General features: G+C 53.1%; 11 protein-coding genes across 11 annotated transcripts, besides 1 other annotated feature; 4 read left to right on the top strand and 7 right to left on the bottom strand.

The window, feature by feature from the left end:
• Window positions 1-239: 239 nt before the first annotated feature.
• On the bottom strand, window positions 240-2027 carry CCOS01_15262 (major facilitator superfamily transporter; the record flags this gene model as incomplete). The annotated part of the gene is made up of 1 exon (XM_060463403.1): window positions 240-2027. The coding sequence occupies one exon, from the start codon at window positions 2025-2027 to the stop codon at window positions 240-242; it is 1788 nt and encodes a 595-aa protein (XP_060306006.1).
• Window positions 2028-3121: 1094 nt separating this feature from the next.
• On the bottom strand, window positions 3122-3811 carry CCOS01_15261 (glutathione S-transferase II; the record flags this gene model as incomplete). Its single annotated transcript, XM_060463402.1, has 1 exon — window positions 3122-3811. One exon carries the CDS (start codon window positions 3809-3811, stop codon window positions 3122-3124), a length of 690 nt encoding a protein of 229 aa, XP_060306005.1.
• A 936-nt stretch (window positions 3812-4747) lies between these two features.
• CCOS01_15260 (uncharacterized protein) lies at window positions 4748-6551 on the bottom strand (the record flags this gene model as incomplete). Its single annotated transcript, XM_060463401.1, has 3 exons — window positions 4748-5429; window positions 5524-6270; window positions 6343-6551. 3 exons carry the CDS (start codon window positions 6549-6551, stop codon window positions 4748-4750), a joined length of 1638 nt encoding a protein of 545 aa, XP_060306004.1.
• A 1203-nt stretch (window positions 6552-7754) lies between these two features.
• Window positions 7755-7820: a sequence feature (Short protein (CCOS01_15259, KAK1510428.1) was converted to a misc_feature.).
• A 344-nt stretch (window positions 7821-8164) lies between these two features.
• CCOS01_15258 (DUF563 domain-containing protein) lies at window positions 8165-9757 on the top strand (the record flags this gene model as incomplete). Its single annotated transcript, XM_060463400.1, has 1 exon — window positions 8165-9757. The coding sequence occupies one exon, from the start codon at window positions 8165-8167 to the stop codon at window positions 9755-9757; it is 1593 nt and encodes a 530-aa protein (XP_060306003.1).
• Window positions 9758-10472: 715 nt separating this feature from the next.
• Window positions 10473-11057, top strand: CCOS01_15257 (peptidyl-prolyl cis-trans isomerase PIN4; the record flags this gene model as incomplete). The annotated part of the gene is made up of 4 exons (XM_060463399.1): window positions 10473-10616; window positions 10681-10783; window positions 10847-10983; window positions 11040-11057. 4 exons carry the CDS (start codon window positions 10473-10475, stop codon window positions 11055-11057), a joined length of 402 nt encoding a protein of 133 aa, XP_060306002.1.
• A 286-nt stretch (window positions 11058-11343) lies between these two features.
• Window positions 11344-12095, bottom strand: CCOS01_15256 (40S ribosomal protein S12; the record flags this gene model as incomplete). Its single annotated transcript, XM_060463398.1, has 3 exons — window positions 11344-11468; window positions 11542-11860; window positions 12093-12095. The coding sequence occupies 3 exons, from the start codon at window positions 12093-12095 to the stop codon at window positions 11344-11346; spliced, it is 447 nt and encodes a 148-aa protein (XP_060306001.1).
• Window positions 12096-12835: 740 nt separating this feature from the next.
• CCOS01_15255 (40S ribosomal protein S22) lies at window positions 12836-13473 on the top strand (the record flags this gene model as incomplete). Its single annotated transcript, XM_060463397.1, has 2 exons — window positions 12836-12968; window positions 13214-13473. 2 exons carry the CDS (start codon window positions 12836-12838, stop codon window positions 13471-13473), a joined length of 393 nt encoding a protein of 130 aa, XP_060306000.1.
• Window positions 13474-16371: 2898 nt separating this feature from the next.
• On the bottom strand, window positions 16372-16731 carry CCOS01_15254 (uncharacterized protein; the record flags this gene model as incomplete). Its single annotated transcript, XM_060463396.1, has 1 exon — window positions 16372-16731. The coding sequence occupies one exon, from the start codon at window positions 16729-16731 to the stop codon at window positions 16372-16374; it is 360 nt and encodes a 119-aa protein (XP_060305999.1).
• Window positions 16732-17713: 982 nt separating this feature from the next.
• Window positions 17714-20222, top strand: CCOS01_15253 (catalase; the record flags this gene model as incomplete). Its single annotated transcript, XM_060463395.1, has 7 exons — window positions 17714-17995; window positions 18055-18330; window positions 18425-18447; window positions 18512-18656; window positions 18708-19070; window positions 19117-19324; window positions 19375-20222. The coding sequence occupies 7 exons, from the start codon at window positions 17714-17716 to the stop codon at window positions 20220-20222; spliced, it is 2145 nt and encodes a 714-aa protein (XP_060305998.1).
• Window positions 20223-20685: 463 nt separating this feature from the next.
• On the bottom strand, window positions 20686-22003 carry CCOS01_15252 (uncharacterized protein; the record flags this gene model as incomplete). Its single annotated transcript, XM_060463394.1, has 3 exons — window positions 20686-21286; window positions 21341-21845; window positions 21910-22003. 3 exons carry the CDS (start codon window positions 22001-22003, stop codon window positions 20686-20688), a joined length of 1200 nt encoding a protein of 399 aa, XP_060305997.1.
• Window positions 22004-22300: 297 nt separating this feature from the next.
• On the bottom strand, window positions 22301-22516 carry CCOS01_15251 (uncharacterized protein; the record flags this gene model as incomplete). The annotated part of the gene is made up of 2 exons (XM_060463393.1): window positions 22301-22359; window positions 22417-22516. The coding sequence occupies 2 exons, from the start codon at window positions 22514-22516 to the stop codon at window positions 22301-22303; spliced, it is 159 nt and encodes a 52-aa protein (XP_060305996.1).
• Window positions 22517-23135: the final 619 nt, after the last annotated feature.

The following is a 23135-nucleotide window of genomic DNA, read 5'->3' as shown; positions in this document are numbered from 1 at the left end:
GATTCATTAGATGCATATCGATATCGTGGCCGAATACACATAAAACACTCTCTCTTCGACAGGCAAACAGCCTGGCCGCACCGCGTCAGCTAGATCTAGCTTGCCGCTCAGCGTTTTCCTTGAGCTAGGTAGGATGGTCATCATAATCCCACAACTCATGAAGAAATATACAAATGTACGTGCAGCAGCGTGATGTGCTATTTAGGAGAAAGTTGACGCTGTCTAGATGTGATACTACTTTACATTGATACCGCAAAGCGGCTCTTGGCTCGAAGCCAGTGGCCATAGTAATACAAAACATAGGGTATCGGCGCAAGCACGGCCGATATACAGGCGAGGATAGTCAGAGTGTAGTGCGTTCCCATCTTCTCGTAAAAGGGGATTCCTACCACGGTCATGCCGCCCGCAACCATATACCTAATGAGCGCGACGAACGTGAGCGCAGAGGCCGAGTATATCTCGTACGAGTCGATTATGTACATGTACACGCACATGAAGATGCCGGTGACGCCGTACCCGAACACGGCGACCGCGAAGATGGCAGACCAGACGCTGATGTTGGAGAAGCTTGTCCAGCCGAGCCAGAAAAGCGATATAGGGACGGAGACGGCGGCGCCGGAGGTGGCGTACCACAGACGGATCTCTGGTTTGAAGCTCGCTTTTCCACCATCGCTTTTGACCCGTTTCGCTGTCTTGGCGTAGATGAAGGGCACAAAGAGGAAATTGACCTGCGTGCCGACGAACATGGAGATGAAGATGATGTTGGCGAGCCCTTGGTCGAGACCGTAGGTATACTCAAAAATGTAGGGCCACCCGACGAGAAAGGTGAAGAGGACGATGTACACGACGGTGATGTACAGCGTCATGGCGATGATGATGGGCTCCGTCAGCATGAGGAACGGCCTCGTCATGCTCGTCTTGAGGCGGCTGAAGAGCGTGGCGTCGACGATCTCGTGCTCGGAGCGGAAGCGGTCATCGCCCGTGATACGGCGGTAGTGTGCGGCCTTCCACTGCAGGAGCAGCGGGCCGTACGTCTCGGGCATGAAGAGCAGGACAAGCACCAGCACGAGCCCAGACGAGATGAGCGTCGTCCACTCTACCCAGCGCCAGCTCACGGCGTTGGAAGGTCCAATGTAGGCGCCCATAACGGCGCCGATCATGGGGCCGCCGAAGCAGGTTATCGCGTACAAGGGAAAACTCCACGTCTTTTCGAGCCGGTTGTACATGTCTGCGATGGAGCCGCCGGAGCAGACGAGCGGCGTCGAAGCGGAGCATCCCGCCAGGAACCGGAAGACGATTTGCGCGCCAAAGTTGGGAGCCAGGCCGGACGCCATGATCCAAATCATGAAGATGGCCATGGAAGCCGCGTACACGGCGTTGCGACCAAAGGTTTCGGAAAAGGGCCCCGCGATGAGGGAGCCCAGGCCCATGCCGACGAGGTAGAGGCCCGTGGCGAGCGACTCGGCGACCTGGCTGACGCCGAGATCCTGCGCGGCCTGCGGAAGAACCGTGGCGTCGATGCCGGACGCGGAGCCGACGAAGAGGGCGATGAGGGAGATTTGGAGCGTCACGCCGATGCGCTTCGCCGTGGGCCAGTTGTGCGGGTCTAAGGGGTCGTCCGGCCCCGCCCAGCCGACGACGAAGACGCGGCCGCCGTGGCCCTCTTCGCCGGTCCGGTCCCGGACGTGGATGCCGGTTAGGACGCGGCCGAGGGCTGTGCCTTCGGAGTGTCCTGTCCGTGCCGTCTGGCTTCGTTCGACGTTTGGACCGGAGGCATCGTACTCCCCTTCATGATTCCGGTGGTCGTTGCTTTCGGGTTTGGTGGTGAGAGTACCGCCTAGTGATTCCAAGAGTGGACTTGCTCGCTTCTCCTCCTCCTGTGATGAAGAAGATTGGTTCTCAAGGTCCCTGCCTATACCGTCGTGCGGCCTTTCTTGTGCTGTTGAGGACTGTGCTTTTCCAATGTCTCTGTCGATTTGTGCCTGGGCTTCAACGCCCGCACGCCGGCGTTGTAGAAAAGATTGCATCCTATTCCCCAATAGGTTTCTCCTCAGGTATACCTAGTAGAGCGCCAGGGGAACATACTTCCTGGATCTCAGATTCAGCTGATATGGGTGTGATGTCTCTTTAGAGTTGAAACTGTTACAGACGGCAGCGGCAGGAACACCGAGAAAGTTGCAACATTGAGTCATTGGGGATTAGCAAGACTGATACGTGACTTCATACCGAGCACGACAGGGAAGTTGCCTCTCTCTCTTTCTCCCACTTTGCATTCTACTAGATCCCGGTTTATTCCCACAAGGCTAATGATAGAAAGCTCCATCAATGACGGTGAGGCAACCTTTGCCAGCGATAACGCTGGGCTCCTTGGTGCCGAGCTAAGAGAAAATTCCAGTACTCGGAGATCTCGGTTTTACGCAGAGATTGGCTCCAGTGCGTGCCTGTCTGCGCGTGGTAGGGCGTTCAAACTTCATGGTTCATAAGCTGCAGGTCCCAGGTCGCTCCGGAAATCCCACTTTTTTTTTTCGACGCGAGGACGCGAGCCGCGAATAATCGACTTTGCATCGACGCTGATTTGCCATGTGCCAAAACGCAAGTTTCCCACTCGTCCGGATAAGGCAAGTATACCAGTCCGAAGCAAAGACACACATTAATGATCTCAAGGTTGCAATCGGCTCCGAGCGGTGTTTGCCCTCCGCCCGCTTCCGTGTTCTCCAATTGCGTTCACTGATTCGGATACAATGGCACCTGCCAACCTCATTCTTCTGGGCTGTTGTACACTCACTTCCCCACTGTAGCGGATACAGATATCGCAGCGTATGAGGAAGCGAGAGCGATGAAAGCGGGCTTCTATCCGGCTTCCTGGGCGAGCCGCTAAGAGACCTGAACGAGATCCGCTCGTCCGGGTCGATCTCGGCCTCGTTTGGGCTGACAAAAAGCGGCCCGGAGGCGGGCCCGGATGGCTCTTCCGCAAATAGTGGGGGCTTCGGGCCGAGATGTCTCTGTGTCGTAATGTGCAGCACGTCACAACGCATTTTCTCATATACGCGCTTGCTTGAATACTGACTTATTTTTATCATCTGACTCCATGAATGGACTACTGTCTACGCTTTTTCTTCTTCTACAGAGTTGCAGCTCTCTTCTTCAAGGTCTCCGCAATGACAGGCCTAGCTCTGAGCCTGTCCATCCACGCGGCCGTGTTCGGGAACTCCTTTGCAAAATCGATCTGATCCGCAAATGCGCCAGGAACCTTCATGTTATACCACGGGTAGAACGCGACATTGAACCAGGGGATAAAAGCAATATCCGCATGGGAGCACTTGTCACCCACCAGGAACTCGCGTCCCTCGAGTGCCCGGTCCAGGACCCAGGAAACCCTCCGAATTTCCTTGACGTACCGGTCCTTGGCACTCTGCACGTCTTCGGAGTGGTACCGGTGGAACCAGATGGCCTGGCCAAAGTACGGGCCCTGACCGGACATTTGAAAGTGCAGCCACTGCTTGGCGTGGAAGTAGTCGGCCGTGCCCGGCTCGAAGCTGATTGACCTCTTCTCCTTGTCGTACGTCTCGACGAGGTACTCGAGGATGGCGCCGGACTCCCACAGCGTGATGCCCGTGTTGCCGTCCTCGATGGCGGGTACGCGCCCGTTGATGTTGATCGCTTCAAAGGGCGGCTTCTTCATGTCGGGGAAGTCGATGTACTTTTCTTCGTAGGGGATCCCAAGCTCCTCGAGGACAAAATGGACTTTCCATGGGTTCGGGCCGTTCTTGGAGGTCCAGACCCTGATCGGTTTAAGCTTCTCAGATGCCATTTTGGTCTTGTTGGTGCGGCTTTTTGTGGGGATTTGTTGGAATTGTTGCTAAGTGGATTGGATTCAACGTTAAATGGATAGAGTCAACTGAACAATACTTGATGTTTACTGAAACTTCAAGTCTCAGTCGTTATGTCCGGTCAATCTGATTAGCTATCTTTAAACCGGTGGCGAGGGGGACTCTGGCAAGCTCTTTTATGAGTAGGAAACCCTAATAGTTGCGCTCAGCTTGCACCTAACTTGGGAACTGTTTCCGGTGCTACGATCTGCCTACCGCGGACCCCGCATACACTGAAACTTAAGACACGGACGGACAAATTGGCTCCGAGGAAGGACTGACATCTTTCAGCTGTGTTTGGTAAGCTGAATGGCATTTTTGCTTACCAAGTCTTTGAGAGTGGGTTTTAGAGATCTACTTGTATGACAAATCGCAAGTTCGCCTTGGATCACGATCCCTGTACTGCAAGAGTCCTAGGCCGCCTTGTAAGACAAGAAAACACCAATCTTGTTTAGACAGCAATCTTATCCTCAGTCTTCCAAGTACAAACTGACTTGTTTCCATTCCGTCCACTTTTCAGTGGGATGACAAATGCCAGACTTCACAATCACTCAGTTATGACCGCGGGGTCAGTACACCGCTTACAAGGCCCGTGCGCCTCCTACTCAACTAATCTCGAAGACCAACGATGTCTTCAAGACCGAAACACCAAAAAATAGAGATACCCCGAACAGTACAAGCCACTGGGTGTCGCCGAGGATAGAATACTGACTTGTTTCTGCCAAAGAGGCTAGCTAGAGGGTAAGACGAGGACGAAGTGTTCGTGAGGTATAATACAAAATAGGTTCTAGATCTAAAGAAGAAAAGCCATCCCCCTTCGAACGTCATCAATATGTAACATTATTTCTGGCACGACTGCGTCGGCCCTTCATCACTGTTCATCCCGCCATCTCATACCGCCGGAAGTTTGTGGTATCTCCATTTTCCAACTCGCACGTTGGTGGTGTCTTGGGTGGAAGGTCTTGGCCTGGAGGCTGTGGCAGCCACGATGCGTTCTGCCCCATTCCCGGCGAGGGTATTGAAGGGGCCTTCGACTTCTTTCTCTTGAGAAACCATACTGCAGTTCCAATGATGAGGGCCACAACTGCGGCTCCGCCAACGGCAATCCCGGCGATAGCTCCGCGAGAGAGGCCCGGGGAGCTTGTGCTTGCCGACGAGTCATTCCCGCTACTCTCCCCACTGCCGCCGACGTCCCCACCGCCATTCACGGTCTTATTGCCTTCGCTGGACTGGGAAGAACAGAAGTCGGTGACGTCGTTGTCACCGGAGTCTAGAGCCACGATGTCTTGGCTCCACGTGGGGTTTGCCTGCCAGAGCGAGAATTCGGAAGTGTCGTGGTTGACTTGAAGGTAGGCGGCGGAGAGGAACTGCCAGCCGAGCTGCGCCATGTCGTTCTTGTTGACATCCTGCATGGAGTCGATGAGCATATCCTTCTCTGTTGCGTTGACAAGCATCTCTCCTGTTTGCTCATCGAGTAGCACGTGTGGTAGAACGAGGTTATCGCGGTCCACACGGATTTTCAAACCGGACGAGAGTGTGATTGTTAGAGCACCGTCGTATCTATAGTCACAACTTCTGTCAGCATCATGAGGTGGACAATTGACCTGAATAGCTTGGAGTGCTGTACACGACTTGGGGATTAGGGGGGACATACGGCTTTTGGTTGGGAAGGTATTTCATGTTCCAGTAGTGATACCCGAGGGAGCGAGTCATGTTTTCGATGGTATTGTCCGTATAGTCAAGAAAGTTATAGAAGTAAGGATCCAGAGGCATCCTCATCATCACCGGAAGCGTTGGGTTGATGCAGGTGGAGATGGCGCTCGACTTTGACGGGAAAATGCTGACGTCTGTACCGTTATCGAAGTTCATAGTCAGATCCGTGACTGTCACCACGAGTTGTGACTTGCACTGAGCAATGTTGGGCGTCAGGGACTGGGTGTATCGCTTTCCGGACACTTTTGCTCGGTCGTAACCTCCGTATATAAGATGACCGTCCAGCTGAGAGGACATTCCAAAGCCGCGGCCCCAAAAGAGACTCCACGTTCGCGAGGCAATCTTGCCTGACTCTTTCAGGACCCTCAATATGGTAGAGTTTGATCCTAATCCGAGTCCCATCATAGCGTAATAGCCTTGAGTATCCCAATCGCTCATCGCTGTACCCATGGCCAGGTTATCGAGCGTAAGGTTGCTGTTGAGTTTCATCGTATCAACGACAGGGTTGACATCTGGCCATCCGTCATCTTCAGGGATTGCATCGTGTGATGTCGTTTTGCTTGTCTTTGATGCGAGTGGTTCATAAGAACCTCCTCGAAAGGAAGTGCAGCCGTCCTTGGACCACTTGTCAGAGCCGCGAAGAGTACAAACACCGTTGGTGCCGTACAACAACGTGCCGTTTTGGCCACTGAGTTGAGAAAATCGTTAGCAATGTACCACAGAATCAGCAAAGAAAACAGTATATGCTTAGGTTGAATACCTCTGTGGGATGAAAGCGAACTTCTGCTCGGGTTCCCCAATGGCTAGTTCTAAGCCTCTTGCTACCTGGCCGTTTGACAATGAAACATTGCCGAGTCGTATGGGAACAGGATATGGTGCACAAGCTGCCTGAACCAGTGTCGCGAGATATGCTGGCAAAATCAATAGAACGGCTAGCGAGCCATGAGCCGTCAGAGTTGAAGGCTCCATCGCCTACACGAGTCGCCGGTCGATAGTGGTAACAAGCAGAACACAACTTGACCTCCTTAAAGCTCTATAAATCCAAGGTGGTGATGGTAAACAACAGGGAGAACAGATTCTCCGCTGACTTCGGAAGATGGCTGTGAATCCATCAAGTCTTTCGGAGACTCGAATTTGGTACAGGGGAGTGGCCGGGCTTTGCGCTGCAACCTGCCGTTCTTTTATTACAGCCTGCTTCTGAGGATCCTGGTTAAGGATTCGAACCCACAAGCCTATAGACCTTGCGTGGCTTCCAAATAGGTGACACTACAGTCGCCCGGCCATGCTACACATACATGTATACTGCTTTGTTTTGCCTCAGTTACTACTGTTAAACCTCTTAATGACAGTTCCCGAGGTTTCGATCCCAAAGTAAGTGGTATATGATATATCAACGTGTCACAGTATACTTATGACGAGTATTGATAGTGGTGGTAATGAGAGGGCAAAAGTTGGCGGATGTGCTGAGCAGAGACTGCTGCCATCCTTATGGCTTCTCAGTAGTTCAGTGAGTACGTACTTCTTCAGCAAAAAGACGAAAAATCATCGCCAGATTTTTTGCCATATCCGCCTGATAATCCTGGTCAGCGACAACAAGGTGCTACCAACAGCAACTCGAACTGATCTGCCATTGGCCTGCGCCGCCCAAGAGCTGGGTACTGACACTCTCTCATCACATCCTCTCATACAGATCCTGGTAAGATTTGGCGGGATGCTACTCTGTACCAACAGCACCTTAAAGCTAATAAACCATTGGTCTGTGCCTCAAAATAAATGGGTCTATTGGACGTGGGCAAAATGATAGATGACCCAGGCGATTCGGACCCGACAAAGCCCGACGAGTCACCGCAACATATCTCCTTGGACAAGAATCTTGAGTTCTGGCAAGAACACCGGATCATACTGATTCGAAAATGGGAAAGTTTTCTGGGAAAAGCGCAACGTTAGGAGTAGGATGGTTGGCTAGTTGGTTTGTCCGGTGATACAACGGAAGCGCCCCACTTTCGCCGTTGGATGGGCCGACGACCACCCGTATCAGAGTATTGTGATGGGACAGTTTGCTGCCAAAAGAGGCCAGCCATGTGCCAACTTACCTTCTGAGGGAGGTAAAGCGGTCCAACACAACTCATATTCAAATCCGGAATCCATCCTGCCTAAGCCTTGTAAGACCTCATGGCCCCCTGCAGGAGACCGGGGTCGGGTACCTTCTCCGTCCAACAGAAAGTTATCAGCGGCTGAGTGCATGGGGGAAACTGCTGGGAGATGCACGTGGGTGGAGAGAAAACAAATTATTCTCACTGTCTTCCAACAGCTGGTAGGCCGCGCGGATAGAGCGCACCTTTCTCGTCGTCCGCCCACCCCTGAGCCTTTGTTGGTCAGGCATGCAGCATGTTGGTGGTTATTCCGAACGGGGCTGAGGCTGCCTGCCTTGCACACAAGAACTGAACCCACCATCCAGCCTTGTTCGTTTGCCTGCTTTGTTTGTCTTCCGAGAAGGGAGCAAGTTTATCAACTATTCTCTCCTCCCCACTGGCGGGACTCACGTCACGTTTTGCCTCTTCCCGACCTCCTTTTGATTTATCATGCCCGGTATCAAGTATCAACCGAACAACTTTCGGCGCTCGGCTTCCTATGGGTTCTCCGTATGTCTGCTCACTATGCGTTCACGTCTACTACCGAAGAGCAAGCGGGCCGGGGCGGCGGCGCTGCTTACAATGATTCTTCTTCACCTTCTTGTATCGTCGTCTCGGTCTACACAAACTGGCGAGAGGCTGTCGTTTCTCCACAACCCATTCCACCCCACACCACGGCCGCCTAAGCAAGAGGTTCTGATTTCTCTACCGGAACTCGTGACTTTGAGCAAGCCGGACCTGCTCGAGTCGGAATTCTGCGCCAAACGCTTCGGTCCTCGATATCTGAACGAACTCCGCGATCAAAGGATTCAATACTGTTCGGCAGAGTCAAGCGCAAACCTGACATGTTTCCACAGTCATACACAATCCAACGACAACCGCGACTCGTTTTGTATCGGCCAGGGCGCCGTACTAGACCGCGAAAGCGGTAAATTCCATGTGGACTGCGATGTGCGACAACCTACCGGCAACGAAACAGCAAATGGCATCATTTCCTTCTCAAATATCAGAAACTACTGGTACGACACCGGTCCGGGCTTCCTATTCCAGAACTTCGTCCACGTCCAAGCTGGGGCATCGCCATCCTCAGTCACGCAAGCGCCAACCCATCATGGTAGCCGCCCGTTCACAATCCTCGTGAAGAGGGAAGGCCACTCCAACATCTGGCACTCTCTCATGGAGATATGGTCGATGGTTATGTCCCTCGACGTCTTGCGTCTCAGTCGCGACGGGAACGATCTTAACAAACCTTTCTTTACCATCCCTGGGGATGTCCCACGAACCCAAGTAGTCTTCCTGGACAACCAAGAAGAAGGACCTCTATATCCATTATGGGGAATGTTTGCAGGTCGTGAGCCACTTCGCCTCAGCAAGGTCTTGGAAGACCCAGTACAAGCCCAGGCCCTCGCCAAGACGCCTCAGAACCTCATCATTCCACTCGCCGGAGGGAGCAACCCTCTGTGGCAGAACGATTGGGAAGATAGAGACTGCAAGGACGCGCCGCTACTGAAGGTCTTTACACGACGAGTAATGCAGCAATTTGGCGTCGAATTCGAGACGGGGCGGCGACAAGGCAAACCACTCAACGTCACGCTCATCGATCGACGGGGCTCCCGCAAGCTCCTGGACCAGGAAGTCTTACTAGACGGAGCTCGAAAAGCGTTCCCCGACGCCCACTTTCAGGCAATCGACCTAGGAGCGGTGACCTTCCCCGAACAGCTTCGAATCGTACAGTCCACCGATATCCTGGTAGGCGTCCACGGCGCGGGACTGACGCACACGATGTTTCTCCGGGAGAACGGCGCCGCGGTCGTTGAGATTCAACCGTCGAGCATGTCCCACAAGGGATTCAGGAATGTGGCGCAGATGTTGGGCCATAAGTACTTTAGCACCCACGCCGAGATGGTGGGACATGAGGAGGATGATAAGGGCAGGAAGAGAGGTCTTGTCCGACGAGACCGATGGCACTGGGCCGATATTCGGATCGAGGAGGGTGCCTTTCTTGAGTTAATTGGACAAGCTGTGGAGGCCATGAGAGAATAGTGTATTGATACCCGTAGAAAAGAATTGCATTTACTAGACTTTTCAGAATGCCATCCAAATCGTTGATCGAGGCGTTGCTGGATTTGCAAACTGTGATACGTGGCCTGGGTTCGCCTCAGTTCACACTCAAACATCTCAGGTAAAGCAATTTCAAAGAAAGGTTGTTTCTCAACTCATCTTCATTGAAATAGAGGATCGTTGCCTCGCGGTCACCTCCCACTGCGGAATGGCAAGGACTGATTTGTAGCTTGAGCCTCGACAAGATCTTCCTAATCTAATGTCATGGGAGGAACTCATTGGCGTTTCTAAGAGACTATCTCTGGTTGTGGATTTGGGAATCCGAAGAGCTGCAACCCTTTTCGCATACAAGTTTTGCAAGAACGGTGCCCGACGAGGACGGCCGTCGACCGATCCATGATTTCGGTCAGACAATATTTGGCATGGGAAAGAGTTTTGATCACAATAGTAAAAATCAGACAAAACGTTTTACGAAAGAGCCGTGGAAATCGCACTCTGAGCGACATTAAGATGCTGTCGGATGATCAGACGTGGTGTTGAAGTTGGCTTCCCCGCACTCCATTGGTCGCAGCCGCCGTTGACAGAGTCTTTTCATGGTGGGGGTTGCCGCCATAGTCAATTCCCCCACTATCCAACCCCTCCAGGCCAAATTCCATCGTCCGCATCACGCCCGACACCACTCCGCAGCTACCTCAAGATGGGCAAGAACGACAAGAAGCCGGCCGACAAGAAGGACGGGGGCAAGTCTGCTGGAGGGAAGAAGGGTGCCAAGGGTGAGAGCGACGACAAGGGCGGCAAGGCGGCCAAGGGCGCGCAGTCCATCAATGTCCGGCACATCTTGGTGAGCATCGTCTTCTCTAGCTGTGGGGTTTTCTTGGGAATTTTAATCTGACCACTGATGCCAGTGCGAGAAGCATGCCAAGAAGGAAGAGGCTTTGGCTAAGCTGAGAGATGGAACCAAGTTTGATGAGGTGGCGAGAGAGTTCTCCGAGGACAAGGCAAGACAAGGTGAGTGATGCCCATCATGAGCAGCTTCATCGAGGGTGAGGACCCATGCTGATTGGTTCACAGGTGGTGCTCTGGGCTGGAAGACAAAGGGTAGCCTGGACCCAAAGTTCGAGGACGTTGCGTTTGCTCTGAGCGCCAGTACAACGGCGAGCCCCGTCTACGGAGAGGCCAAGACGGAGTTTGGATACCACATCATCATGGTAGGACTCAATTACACCAAAGCTCAAGCCAGGTATGTACTGACTCGCGCACGCAGGTTGAAGGCAGGAAATAGGCAGACCCCGCTACGTTCTCATCAGTCGCCTCACAATATCAATATTGCACACATTTTGTTTGGTTCAAGAGTGCCCAATGCCGTTTCTCTTTATTTGTCCTTGATGCATGTTGACCTGACCTCCAGAGGGAGTCCTCCATTTTTTGTTTCGAGATGCCAGCTGAAGAAGCTAGAGTACAACCGAAAGATCGTTCATAGCGACGGTTCCAGATTTCCCCGCCACCCCTCTAAAAATCCTTCTCCCCATAGTGACGCCCAAATTCAAATCATGAAGTCATACCCAAACTTACTGCTCAGTCTGGAAGTAGTTGAGGAGGATGGAGCGCTCCTGGGACTCTTCACCCCAGTCCTTGACGACGACGCAAGAGCAGTTGACGACCTTGCGGGCGTTACCCTCACGGTCCAACACGCCTGTCGATCTGTATTAGCTATTGTTCATCTCTCGATACAGATGTATGGCAACATATGCCGTAGGTGTACTCACAGAGACCAGCCCACTCGCCGAGCTGCTTTCCGTCGGGCACCTTGATCAGGGGGATCTTGTGCTCGGAGCAGAGAGCGATGACAAGCTTCTTGTAGGCCTCCTCCTCGCAAGCCTCGTTGAGGACGCACATGTGGGCCTGGCGGCGGTCGAGGGCCTTGGAAGCCTCACGGAGACCGCGGGCAAGACCGTCGTGCATGAGGGCGAGCTTCAGGACACCCTTGAGGGCGTCAAGAACGGACATCTGGCCCTTGGAGCCGGCATCGGCGGAAACCTCGACCTCCTCGGCCACCTCGGGGGCGTTGTTCTCTTCTACGTCCGACTGTACGAGATGCGCAAGGGCATTGGTTAGCCAAAGTGTTTTCCTCCGGGGTTCAAGTCGACATCATCGTCGTCCTCCTTCCCACGAAGTGGGATGAGCCGAATTGGCCTGCGCGCACGCGACAACTTCCAAGCACCCGGATAATCCCAATTGAAGGTATTCGCGAGCAGCCGGGAGGCGTCCGTCATTCGAGGGGGGCCACATTGGGGAGGGGTTCTCGGTGCGAACTCACCATCTTGAAAGTTGTTGGTCAAGTTCCTGTCGGTTCGATCCTCGAAGAGTTATGTTGTGTTGTAATTTGGGTAGTGTATGAATAAAGTGAACTTTTGGCGTGATGCGAGGGCACAAGCAGAAAATGCGCTGAAAGATCATTCGTGGAAGGGTCACTTCGCCCGTGCCCTTTCGAGGGTTAGAAATTGTGGGTGGTCCGTGCACCCACAAGCGACCAATTTTTTTCGTGGCAGTGTGGGGATTTCTCCCACAGCCTTTTGGACTTTTCTGCGCCCCGTCTTCCCTCACGATCTTCTCACCGACAAACTTGCCAATCAACCCCTTCAGCGGCACCGTTCAATTCACGAGGTAAGTTGAAACAAGGCATAAACCACCTTGTTCGCGCCCACGATGGCGACTTGATCCAACAGGAACTTCTTGCCTTTTCCTTGATGCCGGAGGAGAGCAATCAGACGAGTCGTGCGATTTACGAGATACCAATTTTATTTCGACCTCCATCTTCGCCTTGACGGACGATGCGGTAGCCCCTATGGTTGGCGGCTACCCGACGCCGAACGACCATGACATCTGATACGCTCTCCTCTTCAGCAACGAGCTGGCAGAACCCTCCTGTCGGACGATTGTCGCCTGGGAGGGCACTCTCCACGCTCAACAGGCCATTGGAAGGCTAACATGCAATTTTCTTCGCTGGCAGATACCTCATTTCCCGAGACTTGAGAATCTCCGTATACATCAACCGCCAAGATGGTCCGCACTTCCGTTCTCCACGATGCTCTCAAGAGCATGAACAACGCCGAGAAGGCCGGCAAGCGCCAGGTGCTCATCCGCCCCAGCTCCAAGGTCATCGTCAAGTTCCTCCAGGTCATGCAGCGCCACGGTATGTCAGCACAATACACTCTTCTTTCTACCTCTTCTTTCTCTTCTTCAACTCGGAGGACATTTTGGATGGATGGATGTACATTCGGCATGATAACTAGGGCGACCGTCTTTTCTTCCCACGACTCAGCCCCTATAAGATGCCGATAGATAAATAGCGGAGGTCTTACAACTTTTTCGGATTTTTTCTCCTGATGTCTAAGCTTTAAACCACCGCGACAACATCGCTAAACAGCAACAATACAGGTTACATCTCTAGCTTCGAGGAGGTCGATGACCACCGCTCCGGCAAGATCGTTGTCCAGCTTAACGGCCGCCTCAACAAGTGCGGTGTCATCTCCCCCCGCTACAACGTCCGTCTCTCCGACCTCGAGAAGTGGGTTGTCAAGCTGCTCCCTGCCCGTCAGTTCGGCTACGTCATCCTCACCACCTCTGCTGGTATCATGGACCACGAGGAGGCCCGTCGCAAGCACGTTGCCGGCAAGGTCATCGGCTTCTTCTACTAAGCGTTGGGAAATCCAAAAGTTTTGATGGAAGAATGAAAAAATCAAGGGGCGTGGGACATTTGGCGTTTGGGGGAACAACTTGGGTTAGCCATGGCCGATACCAGAGGATGCCATTGAGCTAGGATCTCATTTACACCAAAAGCAATGAACTTCAACCAAGACCCCACCAATACGAGCCAGTTCTCATGTGTCAATTCAATGTGCGCCATGTTTGCCGTCCAAGTGCTGTCCTACGGTTGAACTATGCATGTTCGCTTTTTTTCCGCGAAAAGATATCCGCATAGTGCAGTGTTTCGCTGGGTTTCTCGGTCTTGAGCTCTGAAAGGTTGAGACCCTGGACTGTCAGTCTCCTTGACCGTGTACAATGGCTCAAGTAAGGCGAGTTCGCTTAGCTACACCTCCGTCAAAAGAGGCATGTCCCGTGACAGTTTGCTTACGAAAAAGGAAAAGTACGAGAAAGGAAAAGTCCGAATCGACCCGTGTTCCCTCTTATTCTTAAATCGTTTCATGAACCGCATGTGTGGATGGACGACGGCTTCGCAACCGTTGAAGCCAAAAGAAAAGAATGTGAGACACATGGCCTGCTGTCCCCGATCTCGGCTTGGGCTCAACATAAGATCGATCTGGTGGACTTTCTCAACCAATGCAAATGTCTCGATTACTTTGATCATCGATACAATTTTTAAGAGGCACGGGAGAGGGTCTTGCTTAATTCTCCATGATTTCAAATCGCCTCGTAGGTTCCGTTCTTTGACAGATACCAGATCCACACGCCTCGGGAATCCGGCCGTCGGTTCGGGAAATGGAGCGGGCTCTTCCCGAAGAACACGAAGCGAACCGGACTTATGGGAATCGTGGCCAAACGGCTGCTCAACGGTAGTACATTGTACATACCTACCTATTCAACCTGTCTCTCACCTGGCGAATTGCTTTCCCTGTGTGTTTCCGAAACGACTGGGGCCTGGTCTTTGGCAGGATCTGCATCTAGTTGCAACGCTACGAAGATCATGTTATTTCTCTTTCACAGAAGAAGCAAATCCAATGTTGTAGGGCCTCGACGCTGCCTGTGAGTTCAGTGATGGTCAGAAATTTTTAGGTAGGCTGATTGAATCTTTAAGTTCTACCCTGCTTATGAGAATAGCATGGCAGGGCTATAAATAGTGATGCATGAGGAACACAGCACGCACGCAGTATGCATATATGCAGTGTGAAAAGGTCAGGTCAATTTCAGAAAACTCAACGCTATCAGCGGGGAATGTGGGAAGAGGCTGATGCAGGACGAGATGAAAGCAAAGCCGACTGCCCAACACGGTGCCGAGACATTTCACATCCCACGGTAATTGATAGGACAGAATGGACCCTTACTGCGTGTCGTCAGAGGAGGAAGCTCTGAGCAAAGTGAGAGATATAGTCAATAAGAGAAGGTGTTACTGTCGCGTGCCATGTTACGTGCTTTTTGGAGTCCACATCGATACACCCCGGCTCCGAGCCGGACATACCTCCGGATAGCCTGCAGCGGCTCCCCTGCACCCAAACAGGGCACGTTTCAAGGATTTTTCTCTTTGCCCAGACATTTGGACTTTGTGCTTTCGTTCTGTTCTAGTTTTGCAAGCCATGGAGAGTGCCATGCTAGCTGAAAACCCGATTTCCCGATTATTGGACGGACAGCTTTCCCTCATGATGAACAGATGACGGAGAGTGGGCGGGGGACCTCGGGATTGGCTCCGGGAGGATTTCTGCTCCATGAGCAACAAATCATGGGTTTAAAACTTCGGACAGTACATGAGTCTTGAGAGATGACTGATTTGTCTTCCTTTTGGTCGCACAGAGCAATCCATAAAGACCTCCTGCGTATGATCTTCCCGCACTCGCTTCCGTCTCGCCGATAAGTGCCGAACCGTCTCGTCTTGCTATGGCAGCGGAGAGAGCCCTGGAAAGCAATCGTCTCATTTTGACCGAGATGAAATGGAGAAAATAGGAAGGCTCCATGCAAAAGAATGTACATTTCTGGCGCACGTCAAGCTCGTCCGCTTGCATCAAGACTCAGGTGAATGAGCCTCAAGCCCGGAAACTCGCAGGACTCACTTTACCCGCTGGGAAGGTGAAGAGAAAGATGTGATCGAGAGACATATCGTGGCGGGCTGCGCTGTAACCCATTGACCCGCCCCCATGTCGACCGACCTCGCTTGGCGACTTAGGTGATTTGTATTACAGACGCGTGAGAGGCTGCTGGTGTTGTTTCTTCCCGAGTGATCAGCGAAGCACGGCCCCACACGAGGGCCCGCCCGATGACGATGATGGCTCGGCATTCTCGAACCTCACCCTCACACTCACACTCGCGCCTCAAGCTCAATCTCGTCCTCACACACAGCTCTCCGCCTCTTTTCCTCTTCCATCCCAGCGCCGTGGATTCGTACTACATCCGGGATGAGCTGCTTTTGATCCCATTCGTGTCTCTCTCATTCCTTAGAAATCAGGAGAAATGCCACGGATACGCAAAGCCCTTTTTCCCGTCACAAGTTACAACCGACCTCTTTTCTAGACTGCAGGACAAAGACTTTGTTTCGACATGGGTAATCCGGAGCTACTGTAGGTAGTTCATCTCAACAACAACAAACCCTGGTCTATCAATTCAAATTGAACCTGCCCGCCTCAGCTGTCGTCATAGATGAGATGAAAGTGGACTGGCAACTCTTTTTTCCCTCGCCGCGAAATTCCCTTTCCTGTTACCTTTTCCCGGTTTTTGTGGCTCACCTCTCTCCCTGTAGCCGAATACCACAATAGATCATTGGAGCTATTTTGGAACTTCGGCTTTCGTCTCTCTAACGTTGCACAATAATCACCACAACACGAAGGCTTTTCTCATTCCCATTGTACAAGGCTACAGAACCAAGAAGACTATTTGAAGAAACGAACCACCAAGCCCTTTACTGAAGCACGGGCTTGCACAGACTTGGGATGATGGCATCCATCGCTAGCCCAAGTGGCTTCTTTTCTTTCGATCTTCCGCAAGCCACATCTGCTTTTCCCGCCCGGGGCTCGCTTCGCTAGTGATATTGGAGCCCGCCGCCGCCCCCAACTGCCGTGCCGTTCCTCGCCAACCACGTTTGTTTCCCGCGAGCCGTTTGTGCACCATCGAGCTCTGGCCCTCTTTGGATCACCCCCTTGGCCCATGTCGTCTAGATGTAACCTTGTTTCGTAAGGTGTCAGCACGTGGGAAAAGAAAGAAAAGAAAGGAAAGAAAAATAAGGCAGGCATTCCAAGCGGAGCAAACGGCGCTCGATTTTGAAGTTTTCTGTTCCCTTTTCTCCTCTGGAGGCTATGTTTCCAGTGAACAATACTGCTTGGCCCCCACCGTATGAGAAGAAGAAACTCGTCGTTTGGAAGAAAGGAGAGCCCCGCGAGAAAGAGTGTTCCCAATTGTCTTACCCAGCAGCGTGGCTGGCTCATAATGCACATCTAGTGGTACGGTACGCCGTCGACGTTTTGTCGGCCTCGGCCGTGAGACACAAATGCAGGCCAAGGCAAGCTACCAGCACACATCATCAGAGCTCCCGGGACCGTGGGCGCTTCTCCATTGAATCACATCAGAGGATTTCTAATCTGACAGCGCTGGTAGCAAGCCCCTCCTCTTCTCTTCACTGTGGCCCCTCTCTTTAGTGTAGTGGAGAAAGCACCTGAGATGATTATGATGCTATCACTCCTCATCCTACCTGACGTCCCGGCACACCTATTTGGAAGAGGCAGCAGCGCGTCGTGCTCACCTCCTCCTCCTGCTGATGCTGTTGCTCGGGATGTGGATGTGGATTTGTTCTGGGCAAGCGTTACTAGTCTACTTTCCACGGTCCGTTCTGGAAAAGATACTCTCCTGCCATGGTTACCTTCATGTGTCCAGGATTAGCAGGAGCAGTAGCTAATCCTTGAAGCTTGTGCGCCGACCAGTGATCTTTCTCCTCCCAGATCGGGATTTTCTTGTTGACTTCATCAAGCTCCCTGCCTTCCCCTTGCTGCTGTTATTCTGTAGGATCCATGGGTAGCTCAGACCGAGCTCCGTCTGTCAACCCAAGCCTCTGGAGCCCTTAAGTGGCCTACCGTCCCTCGGCACTGTTGATTTCTTTCCAACAGCTGTCCCCTTTCTTTAACCATAAGAAGTGCTTGTTCAGTCTACTTAATCTTTCATCATCGACCGAGGGAACATTTCATGCAGGCATACAGACATCTTTCTGATCGCTGATCCAACATGCATACCACCCTTCTGCTGGCCAGTCTCGGCCTTGCTACCCTCTCTTCTGCCGGCTGTCCCTTTGCAGACCCCGCCAATATCAAAGCTCGAGCCGAAGATGGCTCTCGCGGCCATGTCTCCGGCTACGAGATCGACGACTCTACGGGCGATCCATACCTCACATCCGACGTCGGCGGCCCAATTGAGGACCAAGTCAGCTTGAAGGCCGGCGTCCGTGGCTCGACTCTATTGGAGGATTTCATCTTTCGCCAAAAGATTACACATTTCGACCACGAGAGGGTGAGTCCGATGTCTATCCAGCTCCAATTGGTATCTCCTGACTGATCATTCCTGCTTAGGTACCCGAACGAGCTGTCCACGCCCGCGGCGCCGGTGCCTACGGAACCTTTACGAGCTATGGCGACTACAGCAACCTCACAGCCGCTTCCTTCTTGGGCGCGACGGGGAAGCAAACATCAACGTTTGTGCGGTTCTCTACCGTTGCTGGATCAAGGGGAAGTGCGGACACGGCCAGAGATGTCCACGGCTTCGCCACTCGGTTCTTTACTGACGAGGGCAACTTTGACATTGTTGGAAACAATATTCCGGTGTTCTTTATCCAAGACGCGATTCAAGTACGTCGATAATACCTTCCAAGCGAGCTTCATCACGGCCTGAACTCGGGAGCTCTTGATTCTACAACGAGTACTATAAGCTAACGTTGCCTAGTTCCCAGACTTAATTCATGCAGTGTAAGACTTGCTGTAGCCTTTCCATTATGTACCGTCTCAAGTACTGATACCAAGACTCTCGTAGAAAACCTCGCGGGGACAATGAAATCCCACAAGCTGCGACAGCCCATGATTCCGCATGGGACTTCTTCAGCTCTCAGACGACCACTCTCCACACCTTGTTCTGGGCTATGGCTGGCTACGGTATCCCGAGAAGTTACCGACACATGGTGAGTAGAGCTGCGTTTTTATTGTCGTCGAACATTGACTAACACTTCTAGGATGGCTTTGGTGTGCACACTTTCCGCGCGGTCACGGACGACGGCAAGTCAAAGCTTATCAAGTGGCACTGGAAGACACAACAAGGCAAGGCTAGCTTGGTCTGGGAGGAAGCCCAGATCGTTTCGGGCAAGAATGCCGACTATCACCGCCAGGACCTCTGGGATGCGATTGAATCTGGTAATGGACCTGAGTGGGAGCTCTGCGTACAAGTTGTCGACGAGGAGGATACCCTCAAGTTTGGATTTGATCTCCTAGACCCAACAAAGATCATTCCCGAGGAGATTGCGCCCCTCCAAAAGCTCGGCAAGATGAAGCTGGATGCCAACCCGGTCAATTACTTTGCCGAGACCGAACAGATCATGGTGAGTTTCTCAGTCAAACTGTTCGAGCACAGCTAACTCGTCCCAGTTCCAACCCGGACATATCGTCAGAGGCATCGACTTCACAGAAGATCCTCTTCTGCAGGGCCGTATCTTTTCCTATCTCGATACTCAGATCAACCGCCACGGCGGTCCCAACTTTGAACAGTTGCCGATCAACCGTCCGATTGGCCCCGTACACAACAACAACCGAGACGGTGCTGGTCAGAACTTCATTCACCGCAACCGCAACTCCTGTACGTGATCTCGTCATGTTTATCGACTCTCTGACTAATTGCAATGTTAGACACCCCGAACACTCTCAACAAGGGCTTCCCCAAGCAGGCCAACCAGACTCAGGGCAACGGTTTCTTCACCGCACCTGGCCGCACCAACAATGGCCAACTGGTCCGCGAAATCTCCGACAGCTTCTCGGATCACTGGTCTCAGCCGCGTCTCTTCTACAACTCCTTGACTCCTATCGAGCAGCAGTTCGTCATCAACGCCATTCGCTTTGAAACCAGCCACCTTGAATCCACCGAGGTCAAGCAGAACGTTCTCACACAACTGAACAAGATCAGCAACGACATTGCCAACCGTGTCGCCGATGCACTAGGCATGGAACATCTGCAGCCTGATGCGCAGTACTACCACAACAAGACCACTCAGGGGCTATCCATCTTTGGAAACAAGCTGCCCTCGATCGCGACTCTGAAGGTCGGCGTCCTTGCCAGCCTGTCAGCTAATGGCTCCGTAAGCCAAGGCAAGGAGTTGAAGGATGCTTTCGCCGCTGATGGTGTCTTGGTAACTATCATCGCTGAGAAGCTGACTGACGGTGTCGACATGACTTATGCCCAGGCTGATGCCACGTCATTCGACGGTGTCATTGTGGCACGTAATGCTGACGGTCTCTTCAATGGCAACATCAAGCCTTCTCCGTTGTACCCGGCCGGTAGACCTGCACAGCTTGTCATTGACTCTTACAGGTGGGGGAAGCCGGTGGGCAGCGTTAGTTCGGCTCTTACCAAGTCGGCAACGCTGGGCGTCAAGGCTGGCGAGGGTGTGTACTCTGCTACCGATGTAACCGCTGTCGTGAACAGCTTCAAGGAGGGCTTGGCGACATTCAGATTCACTGACCGTTTCGCAACGGACTAGGATTGCGCTGTGTAAGCGCGATGCTTTTTCTTCATGTTCATAGTTTTATGCCCACTGGTTTATCCGGGCTACGGCAAAGTAAGGCTTCTTAGAGATCAATACGACATGATTACTCCCCCGTTCTGTGGTTCAGCTTCTAGGTTTATGGGGGAAAACACCTTTAGAGGAACCGTACGCTCCAGTGACAAGTGCTGCATAGTTGCGGAGGCACTAGTCAATCTCAGCGCAGTTGCCAGCCTGCAAAAGACAGCGCCCTACGTCAACGGAAACATTGTGCTCTTGCTCGTCATGCATTATCATTATTCATAAGGTAGTGGTACAGGTAGACTAGGTAGTACAGGGTATCTCTGCGAATCATCCTGGAAAGTGTGTCCCTTTCGGACCGCCAATTTTTCGTCTCTTCTTTTTCCCTCTTCCTCCCACTGCCGCAGTCACTGTCCAGGGTTCAGTAGGTGTCTCGTAATCAAACAGACATGATTAACCCCAGCCCGCAGCCCTCTGCTCCCAGCGAGGCCTTGAACTCGCTCGCGCGCCGCCAGTGCTCGCGATCGATGCGCTCCTCCTCCTTGCGCATCTTGAAGTCGAGGAGGCCGTCGTCGCCCTTGCGCTGGCGCACCATCTCGGCCTCGACCTTCTTAAAGGCGTGCCAGTCGTCCAGCTGGGAGGGTGAGGGCACCTGCTGCACCTCGTCGAGGCTCTTTTGGCCGTCGACGCGCTCGAGGAGGAGCTCGAGGCGGTATTTATCTGTGGCGGCGTCGAGCTTGTTGCCGTACTGGCGGATTGTGTACAGGCCGTCGTAGCGCACGCCGGCTTGTGGCGCGAGCGTGCTCTTGAGGCGGTAGCCGCGGAGGATGCGGATCTGGGTGCCGACGCGGGTGAGGAGGGAGACGTGCATGTCGGAGAGCCGGCCCTCGCGGACGTAGCGGTAGAGGTTGCCGCGGATGTGCTCCTCGCGTCCGGTGAGGAGGGGTAGGGCGGTGACGCCGTATTTTCCCTTTGTGGGCTTCTCGACGGCTGTGCCGATGACGCCGTCGCGGTGCGCGCAGGCGAGGTTCAGCCACCAGCTTTGGCGATGTTAGCAAATAGCTTTGAAAAGTGATGGTGGTGGAAGAACTTACTGGCCGGGCTCGAACTGCTGGTTTCCCTCCAGTTCCGAGATGGGGTCGCGGCAGCTGTTGCTGACGGCCCAGGACTCAAGGGGGTCCATGCCGGACGCGGTGAATTGGATGTCGCGCATCTCGCCGCCGATGGACAGGCTGCGCTGGCGGACCTGGTCGAGGGAGAAGTACTGGTCGCGGAAGCGGGCCCGCCACATCTTTTGCAAGCTCTCGCACAAGGCCATGTCGGCGCGGAAGCGGAGCGGGAGCGGACTAGGCCGGTGGGCCGGATCGAGGACGTCGACGAGAAGCCTGTCTAGGCGGGCGTACTGGAGGGTCTCAAAGTCGAGAGATTGGGTGTGATTCAGCTCGTTCTTGAGGGCCCTCTCCAGGAGGCTTTGGATCCGATCCGCGTGAGGGCCGAGGCTCTTTGAGTAGCGGAGGGAAGTCCGGACTGAGTCGCAGAGCTCGAGGAGCTGTTCCTTTGTGGGCAGTGGCTCTGCGGCGGGGGTCGATGGGGAATCACCTGGACTTGGTGTTAGGGTACTGATGGGAAAGCTTGTTGCTTGGTTGGTTGAATTAATGCTGACCTGATCCAGGGTACCTCATAAAGTACGTCTCTGTTGTTCCATCCATCTGGAATGGCGAACGGCAAGGCCTAGTCATGATTTGGGTGGGAGACATGGTGGTTGAATATGAGAGAGCCGGTCTTTCAAGTTGAACAAGTCGCTATGCGGTCGTTTTTAGAGTATGAAGTGGCATCTACACGTTGCAAGACATTCGAGTCGTTTCGCCAATGTCTCCAGGACTGGTGGCTGGGCTTTCGTTGTGCGTTCGGTGGGGTTGTTTCCTCGATGTTTGTTTGAGTGCGTGTTTTGCAAATGAAACCTCCACGACGAAGGGAAACGAAGAAGGACTTATATGAAGATGAGGAGACGAGGAGATGTGGACGATGGCTTGGAAAGAAGCATGTTTTCCGGGCTAGCCAAGATATGCACTCCTGAACCAGCGGGACCGAAGGGTGTAAGGGACGATACTAGCTGAAAGTACCAGGTAAGGCAGAAGATGGCCGGAATTAGACACGGCGTGGGGTTCTCCCGTGAGACACAACGTGCAGAAAAGGGGAAAGTTCTGTCCCGTTGGAACCATTCGACTGGGAAGAGTCAAAGTTCCGAGGAGGAAGGACGATGAGTTCATCGCGCCTCTCAGGCGGTGGCGTGCGCTACCGAGTGTTTGGTTTAGGTCGGCGATCGGAGGTGGTGGATTTCTGGCACTCATACCGAGAGCGAGCTAGGCTTCAAGGGAACCTTCTGTTGGAAACAGCTGCCTACAAGTACAAGGTAAGTAGGCTAGCTGCTAGGGTCCGCCAAGCCGGGCGATCGGTGGCAGAGGAATCTGTCAGTTCGAGATGCATGGAAAGGACGAGCCAGTCTGACGGAGAGGGGGGTTTAGCATGATGCGGAAGGCGCACTGGAGGCTGCAGACGTTCCAGACTTGTGGCAGTGGTGGACAACGACCGAAACTCAAAGTAGGCATAGTCGAAGTGACGAAGAGAGGATGGCAGGTGAGAATTGCGGCACAGAATTGTGGCATCGGGCGACTCGGGCAAGAATATTGTCCGTCAACCAATGATCTGTCGACGTGGGCGTAAAATTTCTTCAGTGATTATACCAAGTCCGGCGATGTTTCGAGACATTCTGTTACAGATCGAATCCGTCGACCGTCTGAATGGCATAGTGCCGACAGGACCCAAGCTGTCGGCGTCTCGTTGAGCCATGTGGCATCCGTCCGGAATTGTCGTAGCCGCTTCCGGCCG

Source organism: Colletotrichum costaricense, assembly GCF_030867565.1.
Source record: "Colletotrichum costaricense strain IMI 309622 chromosome Unknown Scaffold_23.1, whole genome shotgun sequence".
Classification (NCBI taxonomy): Eukaryota; Fungi; Ascomycota; class Sordariomycetes; order Glomerellales; family Glomerellaceae; genus Colletotrichum; species Colletotrichum costaricense.
This window is presented reverse-complemented; position numbering and strand designations above follow the sequence as displayed.